The sequence below is a fragment of the Sander vitreus genome, chromosome 5, assembly GCF_031162955.1.
Source record: "Sander vitreus isolate 19-12246 chromosome 5, sanVit1, whole genome shotgun sequence".
Taxonomy (NCBI): Eukaryota; Metazoa; Chordata; class Actinopteri; order Perciformes; family Percidae; genus Sander; species Sander vitreus.
In genome coordinates this window covers 32,075,235-32,100,465 of record NC_135859.1, presented here as the reverse complement: position 1 = coordinate 32,100,465, position 25,231 = coordinate 32,075,235, and the positions used below count along the sequence as shown (strand labels likewise).

At 39.8% G+C, this 25,231-nt stretch overlaps 1 protein-coding gene across 1 annotated transcript in view; it reads left to right on the top strand.

The window, feature by feature from the left end:
* Positions 1–24,404, top strand: part of slc12a2l (solute carrier family 12 member 2-like) — a 25,991-nt gene extending 1,587 nt beyond the window's left edge. Inside the window, exons 2-26 of the mRNA XM_078249827.1 lie at positions 151–276; positions 553–628; positions 1,870–1,965; positions 2,409–2,548; positions 2,641–2,751; positions 4,790–4,898; positions 5,006–5,133; positions 5,980–6,064; positions 6,779–6,927; positions 9,352–9,459; positions 10,004–10,127; positions 10,211–10,312; positions 11,371–11,526; positions 11,860–11,959; positions 12,489–12,600; positions 12,697–12,837; positions 14,266–14,372; positions 16,212–16,291; positions 16,376–16,516; positions 17,686–17,799; positions 19,700–19,811; positions 19,930–20,016; positions 23,380–23,515; positions 23,643–23,710; positions 24,269–24,404. Coding sequence (XP_078105953.1) covers positions 151–276; positions 553–628; positions 1,870–1,965; positions 2,409–2,548; positions 2,641–2,751; positions 4,790–4,898; positions 5,006–5,133; positions 5,980–6,064; positions 6,779–6,927; positions 9,352–9,459; positions 10,004–10,127; positions 10,211–10,312; positions 11,371–11,526; positions 11,860–11,959; positions 12,489–12,600; positions 12,697–12,837; positions 14,266–14,372; positions 16,212–16,291; positions 16,376–16,516; positions 17,686–17,799; positions 19,700–19,811; positions 19,930–20,016; positions 23,380–23,515; positions 23,643–23,710; positions 24,269–24,404 — 2,844 coding nt within the window. The remainder of the gene's footprint in view (positions 1–150; positions 277–552; positions 629–1,869; positions 1,966–2,408; positions 2,549–2,640; positions 2,752–4,789; positions 4,899–5,005; positions 5,134–5,979; positions 6,065–6,778; positions 6,928–9,351; positions 9,460–10,003; positions 10,128–10,210; positions 10,313–11,370; positions 11,527–11,859; positions 11,960–12,488; positions 12,601–12,696; positions 12,838–14,265; positions 14,373–16,211; positions 16,292–16,375; positions 16,517–17,685; positions 17,800–19,699; positions 19,812–19,929; positions 20,017–23,379; positions 23,516–23,642; positions 23,711–24,268) is intronic.
* Positions 24,405–25,231: the final 827 nt, after the last annotated feature.

Here is a 25,231-nt window from a genome sequence, read left to right as displayed (position 1 = left end):
AACAGCCAAAAACCCCACATTTTTATAGTGAACTCATAATGATATATGCAACTTTTCATAACCAACAAAAGTTTGAGACTTTCATTATTACTCACCTGTCTGTCTCTTTGTCTTTCACTCTTTTCCCTCTTGGCTGTGATTGGTTGTAAGGAGCCGTTTGAGGACGGTCTGGCCAATGGAGAGGAGCCATCAGCGGCTGAGGAGGCGGCGGCGGCCTTGGCGGCAAAGGAGGCGAAAGGAGGAACTATCAAGTTTGGTTGGGTCAAAGGAGTCTTGGTTAGTGTTCTGTACATGGACGAAGCATTCATCTGTTTCTGCCTGTGATATTGAATGTGATCTGATAATAATAATAATGATCTCAAATAAATAGTTTATCCTGTTATTTTAGTAATCACATTGTGGGACTCACCTTCCATCTGGGGATTCATGCTGGTTCCCACAAGATTAACCATCTGTTTTGTGTGTGTGTGTGTGTGTGTGTGTGTGTGTGTGTGTGTGTGTGTGTGTGTGTGTGTGTGTGTGTGTGTGTGTGTGTGTGTGTGTGTGTTGCAGATCCGCTGCATGCTGAATATCTGGGGTGTGATGCTCTTTATTCGAATGACCTGGATTGTGGGACAGGCTGGAATCGGTAGGTGCAAATGCATTGAGTTTAACTTTGACTTTAGGAAAAAATTCCAAGTGTGAGCTCAACCACCTTCAGGATTCTCCCTGTCTCCAGACCAGCCAATCAGAGTGAAGCCTTTCTCATTAGACGCATTATTTGGCAGCTATACGTAAAGGATAAGGCTCTATATTTCTTCATCAACAAATCCCATGAAAAGACCCACACCAACAGCGAATGTATCCACTAACAAGTGCTGTTTATAAAATATCAAAGCCTGATATGTCTTCTTCCTCTGTGCCATAGAGCTGCATTGTTGTCAATTTTTTTATGTCACCCTGTTGCACTGGGTGACATCTTCCTTCATTACCATGAACGGGCCCAGTCTCATGGCAGTTCGTGAAATGGTGACGTTAGTTAATGTATTGATTTGTGTACAGGGACAGAATTTTCTCGTTTTTATCATGGTGGTGGGCACGAATTTTAAACTAATGTATTTGAATGGGAAGCATCTTTCGTGATAACAGCACGATTACGTTAGCGAGGAGTATTGAAAAGCCGAAAATCTGCGTAAGGAGGTTGGTTGGGGTGGTGGATGGGTCAAACAACACAGGACTTTCACCCCGAAGACTGGGGATTGCGTCCCGCATGTGGCAGTTCCTTTCTGCGTTCTTCTTCTCCTAACCACAACCGTCCCGTTGTTGTAGCGCGTCCTGCGTGTGGCGGTCCGTCCTGTTGTTGTCGCCAGCGTGTGGCGTTTCATTTCCCCGTTGTTGCGTCGTGAAATGGTCACGTTCCCATTTTGTGGTGACCACCACGAAATATACGAGAAAATCGCGTCCCTGTTGACGAATCAATAGATCAAAATAACGTGACCATTTCACGAACTGCCGTGAGACCCAGTTGCATGAACACACACACACTGTAGTTTATTTTCACTCAATCCCTCATACATCGTCCTGCTGCCACAAATACTCACTAGAGCACCAAATGTGGATTAATCCGCCGCTGAAAACAATTCCCAAAAAATTACTATTTCCTCGTGTTTGAGTAAACGTTTGATGAAAGCTATAAAAGTTGAGCTAGCTAGCTTGCTAAAATGCTAAAAACACTTATTGCAACTTGAAACATATACGGACTAAACTGTTTAACATGGTTGGCTTCTGTGATCGCTCTGGAGATGATGTGATTAATCACAGTTGTCTTATTAAAATCTTTCGCAATTTCACTGTTTGTTTTGGTTGGTTCTATTTGTTTGTGTGGAACAGGACTGACCATTGTGATAATTCTGATGGCCACTTTGGTTACCACCATCACTGGTCTGTCTACCTCTGCTATAGCAACCAATGGCTTCGTTCGAGGAGGTGAGAAAGCCACCGTACACAAGCTTTGATTTTGATAATGTTATCTGATTAGTGAGGGGATTTTATTAGTTATCAGCTTGTTTTGCTGAAATACAAAGGATTCTTATTATTTAAGGAGAACCAAATAAATGTTTTAAAAAACCCTAACTGGCTGTGAAAATATTAGCATTCAACAAACGACTGTCAGACAAGTAAAACATGTTTAGAATTGTATCGGAAATCAGCTCAAACTACAGGATCACACAAATTATTGAAGAAATACTGAGAGCTAAAGCTGCACTAAGGCTCAGTCAAAACATGTACCAATGTTTCCAGTAAGTCAACATCCTTTAAAAGTGATTACTTTACCAGAATACTTCAAATTAAAGTGTCCCTGTGAAAGAAACTAAATCCCTAAAGTTATGACGAAACAATGATTAATACCGTGTATCACTGCTGTCCAGGAGGAGCATACTACCTAATCTCCAGGAGTCTGGGGCCGGAGTTCGGAGGCTCCATCGGTCTCATCTTTGCTTTTGCCAACGCTGTGGCTGTGGCCATGTACGTCGTGGGCTTTGCAGAGACAGTCGTGGAGATGCTTAATGTAAGAAATACTTTGGTATGACCATTCAAACATCTGCCTGTCAACACTGATTCTGACAGGGATCTTGTTTCTCGTTTGGTTGTTGGTTGCAGGATGTCGATGCTCTGATGACTGATGAGCTAAATGACATTCGTATCGTTGGGACTCTAACCGTCATCCTGCTGCTGGGAATCTCTGTAGCTGGGATGGAGTGGGAAGCCAAGGTAGGTCTGTGAACCAATAATATCACAGAGAAAACAGTGGACACCCCAAATCCTCTGCTGACATCTTGGAAGACTGGCACAAGATGTTCATTGTAAACTGTTGAGGTTCTGCAGTTGACGTTACAGCCTCTTAACAGCCTTTGGTCTTGACTGAAATATCTCTATATCTGTGGGATGGATTAAGATGACATTTTGTACAAACATTAATGTTCCTCAGAGGATGAATTGTAATAATTCTGGTGATCCTCTGACTTTTCATCTAGCATACAAATATGAAATGTACAATGTTTATGTGCAAATAGTGCAATAAAAAAGAGAAATGATTATTTATGTTGAGATGATTATAGTGCAATAAAAAAGAGAAGTGATTGTCTATGTTTTAGATGAGATGATTACAGAGAGGGGGGTGTGTGACTTTCTGAGGGAGGTGTTGTAAAGTTTAATGACCACAGGCAGGAAAGATTTCCTGTGGCGCTCTGTGGTGCATCTGGGTGAGAGGAGTCTTCTGCTGAAGGTGCTCCTCTGCTGGGCCAGTGTGTCGTAGAGAGGGTGTGAGACATTATCCAAGATGGACTGAAGCCTGGACAGCATCCTCCTCTCAGCCACGGTCGTCAGTGTGTCCAGCTCCTCCCCCACGACATCACCAGCCCTCCTGATCAGTTTGTTCAGTCTGTTGGTGTCTGCGACCTTTATCCCACTGCCCCAGCATGTGACAGCGGAGAAGATAGCACTGGCCACAACAGACTGATAGAACATCCTCAGCATCGTCCGAAAGATGTTAAAGGACCTCAGCCTCCTGAGGAAAAGAGCCCTTTTTATAGACAGCCTCGGCATGTCTAGTCCAGTCCAGATTATTGTTTAAGTAAACCCCCAGGTACTTGTACTCCTCAACAGTGTCCACAGGGACCCCCTGGATGGAAACAGGGGTCCCAGATGATTTCGCCCTCCTCAGATCCACTACGAGCTCCTTCGTTTTTGTCACATTGAGCTGCAGGTGGTTCAGCTCAGTCCTGTATTCATTCTCATCACCCTTTTCCATGCAGCCAACTATTGCTGAGTCATCAGAAAACTTCTGAAGGTGGTAGGACTCAGTGCAATAGTTGAAGTCCGAGGTGAAGAGGGTGAAGAGGAAGGGAGAGAGGACAGTCCCCTGTGGAGCCCCAGTGTTGCTGACCACCCTGTCAGACACACAGTTCTTTAGGCGTACGTACTGTGGTCTGCCCGTCAGGTAATCAACAATCCAGGATACGATGGGGGCTGCCACCTGCATCGCAGTCATCTTCTCACCCAGTACAGCCGGACGGATGGTGTTGAAAGCACTGGAGAAGTCAAAGAACATGACTCTCACAGTGCTCGCAGGCTTGTCCAGATGAGTGTAGACTCTGTTCAGCAGATAGATGATGCTGTCCTCAACTCCCAGGCTGGGCTGGTAGGCGAACTGTAGTGGATAAATGTATGTTTCCCTGGGTCAATATGTTGAAATCATCCACCTACAGCTTACAGCCTTCTGATGTAATACTCCTTGAAACTTACGCCCTCAAACTTGCGGACAGACACTTTACTTGACTTTAGACATGGATATCTTCACAGCAGCTAAACTGATTTTTACCATTCAAACTGCACTTGAAACGTCCATCCCCCTAAGTCTTTTGTAATTTGAACTGCAAATTAGATTCTTACAATAAGGGGACCCTGGGAACATAAGGATGACCCCCATGTTAGCATGCTGGCAGAGTCTGTGTCTTGTTGCTGCTCTCTTGTTCCTGCTATAAGCCAATCAGACAATAGCTAAGGTGTAAGTATCGTATGAGCATGCTATGTGCCATTTACTAACTTCAAGGCACCTGTCGTTGACAGATAGGATTATCAAAATGTGAACATTTATAGTGCAATCTGTCTATGAGACCCTGATCATTGATTCTCTCCAGTTGTAAAGTAGATTCGGAAAAAAACGTCTTACTAGTAATGAGAAAATAAAATTATCCTTACTCATATCTCCCTCCTTATCTCTTTTTTTCTCTCTGTCTTTGTCTGTCAGGCTCAGATTGTCCTCCTGGTGATCCTGCTGGCAGCCATCGCTAACTACTTCATAGGAAGCTTCATGGCCATAGAAAGCAAAGAGCCCAAAGGATTCTTCGGCTACAACAGTGAGTCTGCACTTTCTTCGTTTTGTCTAAACTTTTGGTCCGTTCAAAAGTGAATTTAGAATTTAAATGAAAAGTATATATTCCTCTGGTTTGGCTCTCTCCGACAGCTGCCATCTTCTTAGAGAACCTGGGTCCAGACTTCAGAGAGGAGGAGACGTTCTTCTCCATGTTCGCCATTTTCTTCCCTGCAGCCACAGGGATCCTGGCTGGAGCCAACATCTCCGGAGACCTCACGGTGAGTGCCACATTTCGCGTATTGCGTAGTATTTGACAATCTAAACATAGATGATTGATGGTTAAAGGGATAAGAAAATGTGGCGTAGTTCTGAACAAGACAAAATGAAATCGTGCTGAAAATCTTGTTTTTGCTGACATCCAGTAATGGGATGTAGCGCTCATCTTTCTCCATGTAGTCAGGGGTCAGTACATGTATTCACTGTTGGGTGATTTCAGTGGTAGCAGATTTAAAACTTGCAATCTGCCACAATTATAGACTTGTTTTGGGCTTAAGGTCTGCACTCTCCCAATGCCTATCTACTGTAGAAGCCCTGTCGACACTCTTCTAAATTGCATTTTAGGAATCACTGATTCCTGAGTGGCTCAAAAATGTCTTTTTTTAATTGCCTTTTACCACTTAAAGAACAATGCCATGGTCAGCATTTGGTTCATACAGCCGCAGACTCTGGAACGGTCTTCCTGCAGAGCTGATAATGTGCACCTCATTTACAGCTTTTAAAAGAAAACCCAACTTCTCAAACACGCCTTTACATAGAAACATTTACTATATTTTAACCTTCAAATACAGTCATTAATTTATATTTCATGTTTTAATCGCTCTTTGATTTAACTCAAAATCCTTAATGCAGTTTAATCTAATGTTTAGTCTAATGCTATTTCTTGCATCTGTTATTATTTTTTTTTTGTGTATTTATGTCTTTTGCAAAGCATATTGTATTGCTTCTTTTTGTATGAAAAGCTTATTATTATTTTTGACTAAATATATAGATACTTTATGTATTACTTGGTATTAATATTCCTGAGCAGACAATAAACTTGAATCTCATCATATCTCCTTTTTTAGGACCCTCAGTCAGCGATCCCTAAAGGTACTTTGCTGGCCATCGTCATCACCGGAATCACCTACGTGGCTGTCACCATCTCTGCAGGTAATATTACTGTATACACTTGTGATTAACACCCAAGTTACTCTGTCAGTTATGCAGTTATGCTGTAGATGTAGAGAGCTTACTTTTAGCTCAACTTCTAAAAATCATATAGACTTATTGACTGCAGCTGTCACGAAATACTGAGGCACAGCTGTGATGAAATGCTTTTGGATTTGTTCCACACCCTATAATACATTATATGAAAGTGCTGTTGAAGTCAAATATCTGGCAAACATAAAGAGATGTATCCTAGAGTTATGTTTTCATAGTTTTGTAGAAATATCTAATATATATATATATAATAATAATAATATTTTGTAGTTATGGTTTTCACGTTTGAATGTGCACTCAACTGGCTTCAAGACAGAGAACACATGTGGTGCAACTATAAAGCTCAATTTTGATTAAATTAAAAAGAGAAAATAAACTACAATCTGCAAAAAGAATCAAATCAGTGGTGTGTGTGTGTGTGATGCATTAATGAGTGGAAAAGGTTCTGTGGGGATGTAAATCAGAATCAGAATACCTTATTGATCCCCTCAGGGAAATTGTTAAGTTGGAGTTGCTCACAGTCGAATTAAGGCAAAAATAAGAGTAAGAAAAGAACTGGTGCAGCAGCAACCAAACCCAAATATAACCTAAGAAACCAAAAGACGAAATCTCTGTGATGATTCGGCTCTGCTGTTGTTACAATATTAAGAGTGTGTGTTGCAGGCTCCTGCATTGTCAGGGATGCCACCGGCGACCACAACGACACGGTGAGCGACACGGTGAACTGCACCGACGCCGCCTGCACGCTGGGCTACGACTTCTCCATCTGCAAGGAGGGGGGCTGTCAGTACGGCCTGATGAACGACTTCCAGGTAACGGACACACACTCAGCTGCTCACTCAGGAAACTTGATAATGTGGATATGATATGATGAGGGGCATTTACTGCTTATTTCACTCAACACACTCAGACAACCTTAGGAATGTGTTTTACATAAGGGCCAACAACACACACTGGCAGAGTGTGACGTGCATTGAAACACCCACAGCTATTGTTTCTATGGAAGCCTACACGTTGACGGTCACATTGACGGTCACATTGACGGTCACATTGACGGTGATGTCGTGTCAGGATACGACACTGTCCTGTTTCCCATCGTCGACACACACCAACAGTCAACAAAAGCAGCAGTTAGATCACATTCGCTACTTGGATTGACAAGATTCAAGATACAATACTCTACTAAGTTGCTAGGAATTTGGTGCAGTGTGCTCATTACACAAAAAAAACAAAGCATTCATAGCAGAACAGTCCAAACGTGATTTCCGTCTCTCCTCACTTTATTTGTGACTGTTTTGTCCCAATACTCTTTATAGTGTTGGGGATTAGGAAGGTACAGATTCAATTATTGGAAATTCAATATCAAAGATGTTTTAACAATATTAATAAAGTTATGAATATGTGTATTAATAACTTTTCCAAATTGACAAACAATCAAAACGGGGCACCACCATGGAATCAGGGACCAATAACTGAACTGTGAAAACAGTCTCATAGGTGGAGTTCTCTTTGAAAATACAGATCTTAATTAATTTGATTCATTTATTTCATATTTATAAAGTGAACGGGAAGGGTGAAATTTGAGCACTGCCTGTTCAACCAGTTGGTACTGCAATATAAACAAATAATCACAAACAACTGCTCTTTAAAGTATAATAGAATTTATTTAACTAACCAAATTATTAAGTGTCAATCAATAGTTCTTCAATCAATTAACCTATTTACTTGTTACAACTACAACTAAGGCAAAAACAAGCAAACATGTGGTGTTTGATGGAAATCAGGTGTATGAGTTATACCTGTTAACTGGTATTAACAGACTCTAACTAAACAAACTAAAAAAATTACTGCATATTCTTTTGTGGTTGTTTAATACAAGTGTGAATCGTGTCAGACTGCTGCTCTGATCTTGTTTCTCTGTATGCTGTCATATGCCTGCACTGTGTGTGTGTGCGTGTGTGTGCGTGCGTGTGTGCATTTGTGCGTGTGTGTGTGTGTGTGTGTGTGTGTGTGTGTGTGTGTGTGTGTGTGTGTGTGTGTGTGTGTGTGTGTGTGTGTGTGTGTGTGTGTGTGTGTGTGTGACGGAGCTGTTCCCAAACAAAGTGCAGCAGTGATAATAGTGACTGTTGTTTTGAGTCACAAGGTTCTCGCTGGTTGAAACCAGAGCTGAATGAGAGCATTGACAACATCCACCTACACACACTCACACATACACACACACACACACACACACACACACACACACACACACACACACACACACACACACACACACACACTGATATTGCTGTCTGTTGAGATTGCTGAATCTCAACAGACAGAAACATTTGTTCTTGTTTTACAGTATTATAATTCTTTATTTTAAGTTCTGCTCTGTCACTAAAATCTGTCTAAGTAAAGCAGATGTAAATGTAAATCTAACATCTGTGTGTGTTTCTCATCCTCTCACACGCTAACAGACGTCACATAATGTTGGTAGGTGTCGATGTTTGAGAACAGAGCTGCCTCCAGTTCAGTCAGTAATAGAAATATTATGTTATGAGATGATTTTCATTTATTTTTAAAGTACATTGTCTTAAGTTGTTTACTGACCTGCAGCATTGGGTTAGCTGTTTCCCACCTGTCAGAACAGTAAGATAAGATAAGCTAAGATAAGATAAGTAAGAACTTTATTTATCCAGAGGGAAACTGTGCTGGAAGAGTGCCAATATAAAATACAACCAACACAATTATCAATAAAGTGCTAAAACTAAATGTACACAATTTCAAGTTACTTATACTCTTGCTAACTGTGTCTCAGCTCAGTGGGTTGACTCACGACTGCTGCAGACCGCACAACGGTCAAAATCTCATAATTGCTGCCCTATTTGACTGGAGCGAATGATCGTGATATCGTGACAAATTCTGTCCCAGACACAAATATTGTTCACAAAGAATTAGAGAACAATATTATGTAACTGCAAACAAAACGGAGTGTGGGAGTTGTAGGCTGCATTTTGGTAAACTTGAACAACCTGCACTCTTGATAAGATATTTTACGGCTGCATATGTCTGCGTTGACTTGTAAGGATAAGGATTGAGGGGATAATGGATTATGATTGGTCAGTGTGAACCTAATGGTGTGTGTGTGTGTGTGTGTGTGTGTGTGTGTGTGTGTGTGTGTGTGTGTGTGTGTGTGTGTGTGTGTGTGTGTGTTTGTGTGTGTGTGTGTGTGTGTGTGTGTGTGTTTTGTCCAGGTGATGAGTCTGGTGTCGGGCTTCGGACCTCTGATCTCTGCAGGGATTTTTTCAGCCACTCTGTCCTCGGCTCTAGCCTCGCTGGTCAGCGCACCCAAAGTCTTCCAGGTCAGAGAGCTATCTTATTTATCAGAAGATAACCAACAACAACATCACACAGACACATATAGAACTATATCTATAAACTGAACAGATCAGTTTCATCATCAGCAAGAAAAATACTGACTGTGTGTGAAGTGTGTGAATGGGAAAACAAGAAAGCTAAAAGGAAACTGATTACTTTGAAATACATTGTGTTTTGAGAAAAAACCCTGAACTCAAGTTCCACTTACTCGCTTTTTTCATAGCTTTCAATAGCATCTCATGGCCCTCATCAGTGGATGAAGTTTTCTCAGTTGTCATCACTGACGAAGACCTCAACATGTGGTTGAAAGCACAGGAAGAAGCTAGTAGAACAGTTTCCAAGATCAAGAATGAAAATGTACACTTTGTATTAGGATCATATAAGTTCAACTTTAGCACTACACAGGCCTGTATTTTTTTTATCCCAAACCCGATGTCAAATCTCTGTCTCTCAAAACTGTATTAACAAATGATAAACTTCACAAATGAAATAAAATGAATGAATGAATAAAAGCGGTTGTCATTGTAGGCTCTATGCAAGGACAACATCTATCCAGGGCTGGGTGTTTTTGCAAAGGGTTATGGGAAGAACAACGAGCCTCTCCGTGGTTACGTCCTGACCTTCTGCATCGGCCTTGCCTTCATTCTCATCGGTAGGCTCCAAACACAAACTTTATCTTTGACTCTTTGAGCTAAAACTTCTTGAATATTGAACCTCTCTGTTGGTGTGTGTTAGCGGAGTTGAACATCATCGCTCCCATCATCTCCAACTTCTTCCTGGCCTCGTACGCTCTCATTAACTTCTCCGTCTTCCACGCCTCCTTGGCCAACTCTCCAGGTAAGCTCTGTAAACTAAAGTCGCCGTTTCATTGACTCAGTCTTGATATGAAGAGATTTGTTAGAGACTTGCCATGAATTGAGTTCTAGTAACGTTAGAGTTGACTTAAAAAGGTCTCTGAATTTTTTGATACCATTCTAAAAGTCATTTCAAAGCCTTATTTTCGGCCGGATGTCCGTTACCTTCCACTTTCTTTGTGTTGTAATTTCAAACTGCAGTGGATTTCTGAGGACTATGGTTAACTGCTCCTTAGATCTCTGCAGGGTAAATCCAGACAGCTAGCTAGACTATCTGTCCAACCTGAGTTTTCTGTTCCACGACTAAAACAACTTTTGAACGTACACGTTCCACCAAAACACGTTCCTTCCCGAGGATATTTTGCAGAGGCACCGTGGTTCCACTCGGTGATTAGCACCGCCCAAGACGATTGAGATTGGTTTAAAGGAATGCCAATAAACCAGAGCATGTTTTTCTCCCATCTTGGAATGCTGTGTGGACTAGCCAGACCCTCCTCCGCAGCGCTGTGGAGGAAGGTCTGGCAATGCGAGACTATTTTTGGAGTGACTCAATCTGACCAAGTTTGCCAACAATGTTTATAGTCTATGTTGTATATTAAAACTTTATTGGTCACAAGTTTATTTTAGAAGCTAGAGCTGCACTTGAACTGGAAATAATGTAATTTGCTGTGATAAAAGGCCATTTTAATTTGTTGGGGTTTGTAAAGCCCTCCATGAAAAATGTGTGATTTTCGGCTATATAAATAAAATCTACTTGAGTTAAAACTAAATAACAAAGAAGAAAGTGTAAAAAATAATGGTAACCCTTTTACATGCCAACTTACTTGCATGGTTAGTTTAAAAAGGCCTGAAAGGCTAAGTGTGTTTAATTCAACCAATGAGATAAATTGTGCCTCCATCAAGGCTTTGGGAAACATTTGCACAACTTCACTTCTGGTTATCTTCTGCTATTGTTTTTTTCTGCAAAATATAGAAATGATTTTGTAAAACATTTGCTCTTGTATCATGGCCTTTTTATTTTCTCCTGGTGTCTCACCACAGGGTGGCGTCCCAGCTTCAAGTACTACAACATGTGGGTGTCTCTTGCCGGGGCCGTCCTGTGCTGTGTGGTGATGTTTGTCATCAACTGGTGGGCAGCTCTGGTCACTCTGCTCATCGTCCTCGCCCTCTACATCTACGTCAGCTACAAGAAACCTGGTGAGAATGCGATGATTTCATATGTTATCTTCGCTAGCTGCTAACAGTTAAACTGATCAGATACCGACCACTTGTTTCTGCACTTGTTTCACTTTTTCACAATTACATGTAAACAGCAAAGATTGGACAAAAGTCAGAAAACATCATTTACAGTATATAGCGCAGTTACAGTATTCTGGTAAGCACTGCTCCAACCGGCTCTTATATGCCCTACTGCCTTTTTTATTTCACTTTACAGACACTTAACAATCATCCCTTCATCTACACTGTTCTACCTATGTGTGTGTGTGTGTGTGTGTGTGTGTGTGTGTGTGTGTGTGCTGTTTCCTGTAGATGTGAACTGGGGTTCGTCCACTCAGGCTCTGATTTACAACCAGGCTCTGACTCACTGTATAAACCTCACTGGAGTCGAGGACCACGTTAAAAACTTCAGGTCAGCTCGAGCTTTCAGATTTGGTCAGATTCTAACTCAGCAACTGATACCAACTCAGTCCCCTAATGCCAAATATCTGCTGTTTTGTATTTAGATTAAAGCATCCAGCAGAAAACTTGTAGTAACTAACAGTAAAACAAATGTGGAACTTATTCTTATTTTAGTTTTATATACATCTTTTATAAAAAATAAAAAAATAAATCCTGCCACTTTTTCTATTTATCTGTATAAACGTCTGTCCTGCTGCTACAACAACCGAATTTCCCCACTGGGGATCAATACAGGTTTATCTTATCTTAAGATTGTAGAAAAATTAAACAAACTTTGGAGGCTTTTAAAAAAAGAAAAAGGACAACCCTGGAAAACAAAAATAGTTTTTCCAAAAAAAAACTGTCACTTATAAAATGATTTTTACCAGAATTTGATTTGACAAGACCACGCTGTGATATCCATCAAACACAAAACTGAAAGTCCTTTCAAAACTCTTTGTAATTGTTGTTCTAAGTGTGTGTAAAATCCATGTTTCCAGGCCGCAGTGTTTGGTGATGGCTGGTTATCCAAACTCTCGTCCTGCTCTGCTTCAACTGATTAATTCTTTCACCAAGAATGTCGGCCTCATGGTCTGCGCTCACGTCAGGACCGTACGTACAGATTAACATCGCTGAAACGTTTTCTGCATGGTTGCAAACTTCTCCTTTGCCTTCTCCTGTCATCGCCGGTGTCTTTCTTGTGTTCAGGTGACCCGTCGGCCAAACTTGAAGGAGCTGTCTCAGGAACACGCCCGCTGTCAGCGCTGGCTCAACAAGAAACGGATCAAGGCCTTTTACACTCATGTGTTCTCTGACAACCTTAGGCACGGGGCGCAGTTCCTCATGCAGGTATGAACACCTGGATTGAAATTAAACTCCCAAACCTCCAGCAATGGTCTGTCAGGTTTATCAAGTCAACCCTGTCTCCTAAAATATTAAGTTCCCATACAACGTCAATTATGTTTTGAGGAAAAATGTTTCCCCATGGATTATATTTGTTTCAACACTACTTGGTTAAGTTTTGGAAAAGATGACGGTTTGGGTTAAAAGTAGTATGTTTCTACGTCATTTAAGTTGCCTATTTTACGTACGTGACGTAAGTTAAGTACGTTACGTGGCTTACAAGTCAATGTTGTTTTTTGCTTTCATACGGGACACAAACAGCGGTCTCCTGGGTGAAAATCCTGTGTTTCTTCGACCCACCAATCCACCCCGACCTCCTCCCTATGCGGACCTTGATTAGAAATGTATTTGTGACACTGGAAACCTGGGAGAAAATATGTTTCCCTAGAAACAATATTGAGAATGCAGTTTAATTGTATGATAGTCTCGCATTGCCAGACCTTCCTCCACAGCGCTCGGAGTAAGGTCTGGCTAGTCCACACACCATTCCAGTTTGGGAGAAAAACGTGCTCTGGTTTATTGGCATTTATTTAAACCAATCACAATCGTCTTGGGGCGGCGCTAAGCACCGGACGGAGCCACGGTGCCTCTGCAAAATAGCCTCAGGAAGGAACTTTTTTTGGTGGAACGTGTACGTTCAAAGGTTGTTTTAGTCGTGGAACAGAAAACTCAGATTGGACAGATAGTCTAGCTAGCTGTCTGGATTTAAATCCACGGGAGTTTAGAATGAGGGACATCCGACGGAATTTCAGGCGGCACTGGAGCAATCCCGGAAATGAAACATTGTCGATATAGACTAGTTGTATGGGAATATAATTTTAAGGAGACAGGGCTGATCAAGTGGATATCTCATTAATGAATGAATTGATCTCAATGTGGGAATGGTAGCTGGTTTTCACGCAGTGATCTTAATTTCATTATTGGTACTTCTTCACTTTCAGTTTCCTTTTTTTCCTACAGCTGCTCTGAGAATTCAAAATTCAAACCACGCAGATACATTAATTATCCATAAACCAAACTACTGCAAATGTTTCCTTTTGTAACTCAATACAAATTTGATTTACTCATATTTAATTAATACTACAAACACCTACTTTCTATTCTTGAAGATTTTATTTTCTGGGTCAGGATTATTTAATTTTCTTCTGTACATCTTGTTATTTAATCATTTTAATACCACGTTGTCTGTTACAGTTTTGATTGTGTTGATTTGCTTTCCTAGTGTGTTTGTAGTGGGGGGGATGTAAACTCCATCTGGCTTTATTTTATACCTAACCGTTCTCATTAAATTAAAAAAATAACTTTGTTCTCTGATTAAAAAAAGAAAAGAAAAAAGAAATCATTATTGTCACATCTGTGTTCTGTAATGTTCAGGCTGTCGGTTTGGGTCGTCTGAAGCCCAACACCTTGGTTATGGGTTTTAAGAACAACTGGAGTGATGGAGACATGAGAGATGTGGAGATTTACATCAACACTATACAGTAAGGACTGATGTGTCTTTTTAAAATGAGCTCCTAACATTTTACAAAGGTACTTTTCTTTTTTCCCCAAACACGGTTGACGTTTGGGATTTATGCCATTACCGAGTTAGAAAGTATCAGTTTCACTACTTTTGCTTTTTTATTTGGAAAACATAGATCACCAAAAATGTATTAATCAAGCCAACACAAACTCTTTAATAATCTCATACAGTAAAAATAATTTCATCAAATCTTAAAGCTATAGTACGTGAGGAATTCTAAGTAATGACAACAACACTGTCGGCATGTCCACATGATACAAGCCTTCCGTGATAATATAATTATAATTAATTATCTTCACTCAAGCTTCTGCACAGGGATGTCACTGGATGCCACAATCTTCTGAACATAGTCATACTGACAAATACAGAGAGAGTTGTGTGGAGCTGATAGTCTTAGCTTTGTAGCAACTCATTTGGCAATGGCTTGAATGTAACGGACGTTCATTAATATCAAAAGTCCACCCCAAAGGGACTTACCATCTCCAACAGAAAACACTGTTCCCAAACTGCTCCAAACAGCTCTATTGTAGTCCAGCCTTTACTTCAGAGACGAATGTGTGTCATTATGTAACACACGTTATAATGCTCGCCTAGCTGCTAGCGTGGCACACCCTCATACTCTGCTTCTGACTGGCTAGTAGTCCTTACCTAGCTACTGCGCATGTGTGACTCCCAACAAAGATGGAACAGAAGTGAGATGTCTCACTCTGTAGCTAAAACAGAGAGCTTAACACACAGGGTGAAAAGAGGAGCTGCAGCAATGTGCAGTACAACAAAAATATAGTGTTTTTTGAAAATTAAACCACATAAACCATAATAAACCTATTCTGGTACAAACTCTAGATACAATTATGCATAATTATGATAAAATGAGCATAATATGAGCACTTTAAGGTACACCACAGAGTGCTAAAAGTTGCATAAAGATAAAACTGAACTTTTATTAAATTGTCTCTTTTCTACACCGTTACATTGAGGAGTTTGTTTTATTATAATTTGAAAACATGAGTTACAAATACTGTATTATATATATACATGCACATACAACTGTTATATATCCTCTTGAGATCACACCTGTTCATTTGTGTCCCCTTCATCGTGGTCATTTGTTTTTATTTTATTTTTTTTAATCTAGATTGAAGGATGAAGGAGTTTCGACTGATTGAAAAAAATGATGTTCGGACTTTTAAGTTCTTTTCCCCACTTGAAATAAAGACCAGTATACTCAGAGGTGTCGAGAAGTAAATGAGTGCAAAATAAAGGAGAACATCTGACTATACCGTCCCTAAAATGTATGTAAAACAAATTCGGAATAAAAGAAGGCTGAAAATTGTAGGCCTGCTCCCTCTTAGTCGACTAACCGCTCAATTTAGTCTTAGTCGACTAAGATTTCTTTAGTTGATTAGTCATTTTTTAAATCCTTTTTTGTGCTGAATAACTTATCAGCACATCTCTGGTAAAAAGTGGTTCTTTTGCATGAATCTTTGTGGAAAAACTCATTTATTTACAGATGTGTCGATTAAAGCAACTACGTCGACTAAGATTTTCTTTAGTCGAGGGCAACCCTAGAAAATTGTCTTGGTGTCTATTGCCGTGGACATGCTAAATATATAAAATAATACAAATTTTTAAGTCTGAATTGTAAGGTGTCCTTTTTTTCTAAAGAAGAAATTCACAGACTAAACTGGAAGATTTTCTTTTTTTCTTGGTAGGATACATTGACATTCTATCTATAAGATAGATCTATCAGATTTCCTGTGACGGACAGAAAGGTTTGATTGTGTGTTCTGTGTTGCAGCGATGCTTTCGACCTGCAGTTTGGGGTGGTGCTCCTTCGACTGCAGGACGGACTGGATATCTCTCACATCCAGGGACAAGGTACATCTGTCTTCTTCTGAGTATCTGTCTGTCTACCTACAGTATACTGCTACACAGCATCTGTCTCCATTTTTGACCCTGCAGACGAGCTGCTGTCGTCCAGTGAGAAGCCCCCAGTTGGCAGTAAGGAGGTGGTGGTTTCTGTCAGTCTGGATAAAGACTCAAAGTCGGACTCCTGTCCTCCAAAAACCACTAGTAACCAGAGCAGCCCGCTCATCATGTTAGGTAAAGTCATCATGGCACAGGCCAACATGAACACTCATCTAGTCATAGCCTTCACATCACAGCTAATCTTTATCCTAGTCTATATCAACGACGTTCCACTTCTCTTCTCATTGCTCCGGTACCGCCGGAAATTTCGCCAGATGTTCTTCTTTTCGGGCAGTTTCTTTATGTTGGAATTTTAAACTTTGTTCGATGTATGAGGACTATGGTTAACTGCTCCTCAGATCTCTGCAGGGTAAATCCAGACAGCTAGCTAGACTATCTGTCCAATCTGAGTTTTCTGTTGCACGACTAAAACAACGTTTGAACGTGCACATGTTCCACCAAAACAAGTTCCTTCCAGAGGCTATTTTGCAGCGGCACCGGGGCTCCGTCTGGCACTTAGCACCGCCCAACACATTTGTGATTGGTTTAAAGAAATGCCAATAAACCAGAGCTCGTTTTTCTCACACTGGGTGGATTGGCCAGACCCTCCTCTGCAGCGCTGTGGAGGAAGGTCTGGCAATGCAAGACTATTTTTATCCCTGCACGAGATAGGTCCAACGGCACAAACTTTATCTTTAACTTTTTTATTTATTTATTTATATAGCACCTTTCATGCGAGCAGTGTTTCACAGAACAAAATAAAAAAATAACAAAAATAACAAAATTAAAACACAGATGAGGAAAAAAAAGCAAGACTAAAAATTACAACAAAAAGACACTTGTCAAATGTTAAAACCAACAGAATAAAATTAAAAGCCAAATTAAAAAGATAAAATGTAAAAATACAGAGAGAGCTTGCCATTCTAATATCCAAAGGCAGTGAGTTTCACAGTTTAGGGGTGTAAAAACAGAATGCTCTTTCCCTGGTACTTTTATGGGACACGTAAGTAACATTTAAAAGAAAAGCAGTGGAGGACCTTAGTGATCTGTCTGGAACATAAAATGCAAGAAAATGACTGATGTGTGGAGGTGAGAGGTCAGTTAAAGCTTTATAAACAAGTAAAATAACTTTAAAATCAATTCTAAGATACCGGTAGCCAGTGCAGTGTCTTAAGCTGTGGCGTGGTGTGATGTTTAAGTCAAGACTCCGAAAGACAAACATTCATCTTCTCATTTGACACTTCTCATCTGTCAAAAGTGTTTCTTTAACCTCACCTTGTGTCGTATCATGTCACCTGCAACAGAGACCAAGTCTCCTCTGAGTCTGACCGACCAGCGTCTGCTGGAGACCAGCCAGCAGTTCAAGAAGAAGCAGGGCAAAGGAACCATAGATGTCTGGTGGTTGTTTGATGACGGAGGTCAGTTTTTATGTCTAATCCAAAGACAAAGGCTTGCTGCGCACCAAAGTTTACCTCTAGACTAATTTAAAACATGTTTCAAACCTTAAGTCTTAAGGTAACATGTTTTGTGTGTAAGTGACTAGTGGGGGCAACACTTTTTGAAATTGGTCCAGTATTGAGACAAAGTGCTGCAGCCGCCAGGCAGCAAGGGCAATTGCGCAGCATCAATGTAACGTTACGTCAACTAAAAGTGCTTGTTTTTGCCACTGACAGGTTCAGGTTGTTATTATAAGTGACTGACAACATTGTGGTAAAGGATCCTATAAGGAGGAGAGGAGAAGTCTTGTTATGAAATCACGTGAGAGGTTACTTGTTGCCTTTGCGGCCCGTTTTGCAGCTGCCGGCTGCAGCGCTCTCACTCAATTCCCATTAGTCCCATTAGTCACTTAGACACAAAAACATGGGGAAATAGGATCCAGGTTGAAAAAATAAATAATATATATATATATATATATATATATATATATATATATATATATATATATATATATATAAAGTATCATGTGGGAAGTTTTGTACTTTTTGACTTTATTTTGCATTGTCTGCATCCATGTATGCGCAAGTGAAGTATATATGTATGCGCAAGTGAAGTATGCATGTATACGCAAGTGAAGTATATATGTATGCGCAAGTGAAGTATGCATGTATACGCAAGTGAAGTATATATGTATGCGCAAGTGAAGTACAATATATATGTATATGCAAGTGAAGTATGCATGAATGTGCAAGTAGTTAGTACCAGTATATATGTATGTGCAAGTGAAGTATATATGTGTGTGTGTGCAAGTGTTACGTACCAGTATATATGTACTGTATGTGCAAGTGAAGTATATATGTATGCGCAAGTGAAGTATGCATGTATACGCAAGTGAAGTATATATGTATACGCAAGTGAAGTATGCATGTATACGCAAGTGAAGTATATATGTATGCGCAAGTGAAGTATATATGTATGCGCAAGTGAAGTACAATATATATGTATATGCAAGTGAAGTATGCATGAATGTGCAAGTAGTTAGTACCAGTATATATGTATGTGCAAGTGAAGTATATATGTGTGTGTGCAAGTGTTAAGTACCAGTATATATGTACTGTATGTGCAAGTGAAGTATATATGTATGCGCAAGTGAAGTATGCATGTATACGCAAGTGAAGTATATATGTATACGCAAGTGAAGTATGCATGTATACGCAAGTGAAGTATATATGTATGCGCAAGTGAAGTATGCATGTATACGCAAGTGAAGTATATATGTATGCGCAAGTGAAGTATATATGTATGCGCAAGTGAAGTACAATATATATGTATATGCAAGTGAAGTATGCATGAATGTGCAAGTAGTTAGTACCAGTATATATGTATGTGCAAGTGAAGTATATATGTGTGTGTGTGCAAGTGTTACGTACCAGTATATATGTACTGTATGTGCAAGTGAAGTATATATGTATGCGCAAGTGAAGTATGCATGTATACACAAGTGAAGTATATATGTATACGCAAGTGAAGTATGCATGTATACACAAGTGAAGTATATATGTATGCGCAAGTGAAGTATGCATGTATACGCAAGTGAAGTATATATGTATGCGCAAGTGAAGTATATATGTATGCGCAAGTGAAGTACAATATATATGTATATGCAAGTGAAGTATGCATGAATGTGCAAGTAGTTAGTACCAGTATATATGTATGTGCAAGTGAAGTATATATGTGTGTGTGTGTGTGCAAGTGTTAAGTACCAGTATATATGTACTGTATGTGCAAGTGAAGTATATATGTATGTCCAAGTGAAGTATTCAATTTTGGCCTAGGCGGCTTCTCATAGTAAAGTGTGTTTGTGTATGTTTGTGTGTGCAGGCCTGACTCTGCTGATCCCCTTTCTGCTGACCAACGGGAGCAAGTGGGGCGACTGCAGGATCCGAGTCTTCATCGGCGGGAAGATCAACCGCATCGATCACGACCGCCGAGCGTGAGTTAAATCAGCTATCATCTTGTTTACACTTCATACACACAGTACATTCAAGTATGTTGATTATTGTGTGTGTGTGTGTGTGTGTGTGTGTGTGTGTGTGTGTGTCCCCCATCAGCATGGCCACGCTGCTCAGCAGGTTCAGGATCGACTTCTCTGACATCAACGTCCTCGGAGACATCAACACCAAACCCAAGAAACACAGGTACGACCTCTGATGGAGTCGGCCTCGGCTCACTTTGTTTATCGTGATTGATTTGCATTCAGTGAGTCTACATGATGATGTGAAGGGCGTTAAAGTACGATTTTCAGCACAAATGACGAGGATATTTAAAGGGCCACAGCTACAGGAAATAAAGGCCTTCAATGGACTGGTTCCTTAAAGTTGTCGAGCTTCATGGATCAACATTGAGCAATATTAATTTAAACTTTCAAATTTAAGATTTAAAAAAAAATCCTTTATTACACACCACAACAGAGAAATAGATAGATAAGATAAGATAAGATAAGATAAGAATTTTGTCTGTCACAACGAATTTGTCTTTGACAGGCCAGGTTTAGATGACATAAAATACATCTAAGAACATAAAAGCTACATATAGAAAGAGTGTAAAAACATTGACGGTACAAACATGTGCAAGAATGCAAAACATTGCAAAAAGAAGCCTGATGGAGCTGTTGGATATGCTGTCTATGTACAGTGTTGGGGAGTAACGGAATACATGTACCGGCGTTACGTATTCAGAATACAAATTATGAGTAACTGTATTCCGTTACAGTTACAATTTAAATAGTTGGTATTTAGAATACAGTTACATTGTTGAAATCAATGGATTACATGACGATACATTTCTGTTTCACGAGTTTATTCACTCTCGCAACTCCATGCATTTCCCAGAAGCACCGATATAAAAACGAAAGAATTAGCTATTTGCGTGATCACTGATAGAGGGAGAGAAGATGGAGCCGGAACCGGCACAACAGAGCCAGGGCAGGAATGCGTTTCTATCTTGGAAATTCAAACAGCATTTCACATTAAAGAAAGAGAAGGGAGAACAAATATAACTGTGCAGTGCAACCTCTGCTTGTCAGCAACCAAACTTCCTTTCAGCGTCCAAATTCCTCCACCTCCAACCTGAAGAAGCATCTTAAAGTACGATTTTTTTTTAATTAGCCAAGGGTAGTCGTCTGCTGTAGTTTTACTGGTCACCTTGCTGTTGACGTGCGACTTTACATTCTCCTACGTGCTGATTTACTAGCCCCAGAGCCATTGAAAGACTGACTAGCCCTGTTTGACATGCTAGCTAACGTTAGCTAAAATTAGCTGGTGGTAGCTTAGACTGTGGTTAGATTTTCGTAGTATGCAGTTCGGGACTACAAATACAAAAATCTGTCTGCTTGTTTAGGTACACATTCAGCCAGTTGTAACAGAAGAACACACCAGAATAGGCCTGTTTAGTAAGCTGGATGTGATGGCCGCACTTATAAAATGCAATTCAATGTGGAAGTAATCCAAGTATTCGAATACGTTACTGAGATTGAGTAACGTAACGGAATACGTTAAAAATTACATTTTTGGGCATGTATTCTGTATTCTGTAACGGAATATGTTTTGAAAGTATCCTTCCCAACACTGTCTATGTATGACTGTTCAGTGTGGTGATGGCAGTGGGGATTCAGGATTTTTAGTTTTGGGACTCTGTAGCGTCGACCTGATGGCTGTAACTTAAAGGATAGGTGAAGGGGGTGGATGGGATCCTATGTGATTGTAGTGGCTTTTCTGAGTATGGGTTTTTATTTATTATTTCCCAGCCAGGTTAAACCCAGAACAGACTTGAACATAAAACTAATAAATAAATAAATATGGTTTAAAAATGCAAAAAAAAGGCTTGAAATGCCAGGGTTTTCCCTACCATTATAATTTTTAGGTAAAGCACCCGAGCCGTTTTGGGCAGCACCTAAGCCGAATGAATTTTAAAAAACTAACTAAAATACTTTCCTCCGATCTAATTGTTGTAGTTGGTCCCCAGTGGACTTATTTAACCTTAATCTTTTTGAGTGTTATTTATTTATTGTCTGCTCTAGCTTTTCCAAGGTTTTAGACACAGATATGGTGATAATAGATGTGAAACTACTTCCTTTTTTTTTTTTTTTTTTAAAAACGTTTTTTTGAAGAATGAACCATAAACCCTCAAACCTCCAAATATGTGCACCTAAGTCTTTCATAAAGCTATGGAAAACACGGAATGCTGCTTAAAGTGCCCATATTATGATACTTTTTCTGGGATTTGGCGTGTTCTTTTGTGTCTCTGGTGCTTCCACACACATACAAACTTTGAAAAAAATCCATCCACGCTGTTCTGAGTGAGATACAGTTTCTGAATGTGTCCTGCCTTCAGTCTCCGGGTGAGCTGTTCAAAATCGGCATAGCTTGTGACGTCACAAGCCGAAACGAGCTGGCTAACCGCAACCGTTAGCTCGTAGCGTTAGCATGCTAATGCTAGTATGCTACCTCGTTCTCAATAGCAAAGCACTGCTACAACACACACAAGTTCACCATAATCTACAAAAGAACTACTTACATGTGTGCCCTCATTTAGAAGTCTCCCAGCTAATCCTGCCTTGTAACTGACCGAAGTTGGAGAAACAGCCTTTCTTTTACTGTCTATGGAGCTAGCTAGCTGACATGATCCACATCTGAGCTACTGCACATGTGCGAGTGCAATCAAAGATAGTACAGAAGAAGAAAAGAGGTCTCACTCTGTAGCTAAAACAGAGACCAGGTGAAAAGAGGATCTGCAGCAGTGAGAGAGCGGTGCAGTACAACAAAAATATGGTGATTTTTGAAAATTAAACCATGTAAACCTATTCTGGTACAACCTTAAAATACAATTATGAACCTGAAAATGAGCATAATATGGGCGTACTAGTTAAATCTGATAACACTGTTCGGCACCTTTCTAAAATAATGGCCTACGTAATTTTTTGACAAAAATGATTTTCTTGCCTAAATCATCTCCTTATGGTGCTGGCCACCTCTGGTAAACTTGCCTATATCCTCAGTTGAACAGGTCATGTGATTCTACACCTTTTAGTATAATGGCCTATGTCCAGAGTGGGACTTAGGCTGTTTTATTTTGCCTAAGTCAAAAGACAATGTGACTTAGGCAATTTTACAAGAAGAACAAAAATCTACCATTCTATCTATGATTTTTTTAATCAGAGAACATATATCCGTCTAAGTTATTTCCATGATTCAGGGCTCGTCCCCAGTTGGTAAGTGATGAGGTTTCTGTGTATGTAAACACACTGATTGTTGATATAGTTGAAGGTTTAAAATTGCCTAAGTCACAAAGGCATGTATTGGTCTTATGTTGCATAATTGACAGACATTGTTATAAGTATGTAAATAGTCATATATTGTCATAACATTTTTGAGTGAAATTATTAATGAATAGATATTCCATTTTTTTGTGTTTTCTGAAAAACCTGAAAAAATGACTTAGGCCATTATTTTAGGAAGGTGACGTGTTGTGATATAAAGTGACGTCTCTGTGTGGTTGTGCAGTAAGCTGAGCTTTAAGGAGCTGATCGAGCCATACAGGCTGAAGGAAGACGACATGGAACAGGAGGCGGCAGAGAGGCTGAAGGCCCAGGAGCCCTGGAGGATCACTGACAACGAACTGGAGCTCTACAAGGCCAAGGTCCGCCTACACACTGCAGACATGGCAACTCTGACCAATCACAATGCTCAGCTGCAGTGTTACTGTGATGTTAGCGCTGTTTAAAAAGGAAATGTTGACATGTCAACATGCTGTTTGTGACTTTCAGAGCAACCGTCAGATCCGACTGAACGAGCTGCTGAAGGAGCATTCCAGCATGGCGAAGCTCATCGTCATGTATGAACTCTACATTCTTGTTTCCTGATGTTTGTCTTTATCATTATCAATGTCTTCACATTCAATGTCAGACCGTTTACTGAAGTAACAGTACTAATACCACACCACACTGTAAAAATACTCAAGTAAAGTGAAAATGTTCCTAGGCTAGCTAAAGTATTAAAGTATAAAAATATCCCCTTGACTGTTATACTATTAAATATTATATAATTAGATTATTATTCCTCAAGCATTAAAGTAAAAGCAGAATATTGCATATTTAAACATACAACTTCAGAATACTTGAAAACTTAAAAAAAGTTTAAAAAAAAAAATAAAGTCTTAATGTCAGTAATCAACTGGGGAGGTTTCATGCTAATATCTAATATCTATCTATCATTTCAATTTTAAATTCAATTGACCTGTAGTGTAAGTACAGTAAATATAGTTACATGTTATCACTGCATAACAACTGGTTTGAATCTGAGTAATCCTTGCAGCATATCCAGGTTTCTAAAAACCAAGTTAAATGCCAATAAATGCATTTTTCTGTATTTTCTGTGATATTTCCTTTCCCAGGAGCATGCCTTTGGCCAGAAAGGGGACGGTGTCGAGCGCTCTCTACATGTGCTGGCTGGAAACTCTGTCCAAAGACCTCCCACCTCTGCTGCTGGTCCGAGGAAACCACCAGAGTGTCCTCACCTTCTACTCCTAACACACACACGCACGCACACGTACAGTGTCCACACACACACACACACACACACACACACACACACACACACACGCACGTACAGTGTCCACACACACAGACACACACACACACAGTTTTCACACAGACACACACACACACACACACCACACCACACACTCACACACACAGTGTGTTACAGTATTACACCGGCTACAGCTGCACAAGAACAGAAATATTATCGTGCTTTAAATTTTGTGTCACGAATCTGAAACTCTCTCCGCGTCAATAACAAATTAAACAACCCAATCAACCCAATCAACATTTAGACGGCCGTTTCTTTTATCTTCAACAATAACCGGCTGTATATTCTTTGGCTTCTGTGTGTTTTTATGTGAACTACAGTAAATATTAACTTTAATGTTTATTTATAATGATAGAATCGTGATTTCAGAATGTTTGCTGGTATTCAGGTGACCTGTGATCATGAAGTGGTATTTTGTTTTCAAGTAGCAAGACAAACCGTATCTCTGGTAACATTATTTTGTAAATTATTTTATTAAAATATTAACTAAACCACATGTTTCTGTCACATATGTTTCTTGTCAGCTTTTTTTAGAATTATTTGTGGATATTTTCAGCTTCTTTGGATCTCAAAAAGTAGTTTCACACCAAAATATTAAAGTGTAACCTGATAACATGAAATAATTTTAATGCAGGGGTGGAATGTAACTAATAGTAACCATACATTTATTTTATATAGTGCTTTAAAAGGTACTCAAAGGCACTTTACAAAGTAAAGACAAAGAAAAACAATAACAAGATCAACAACAACAATAACTAGAGATGAA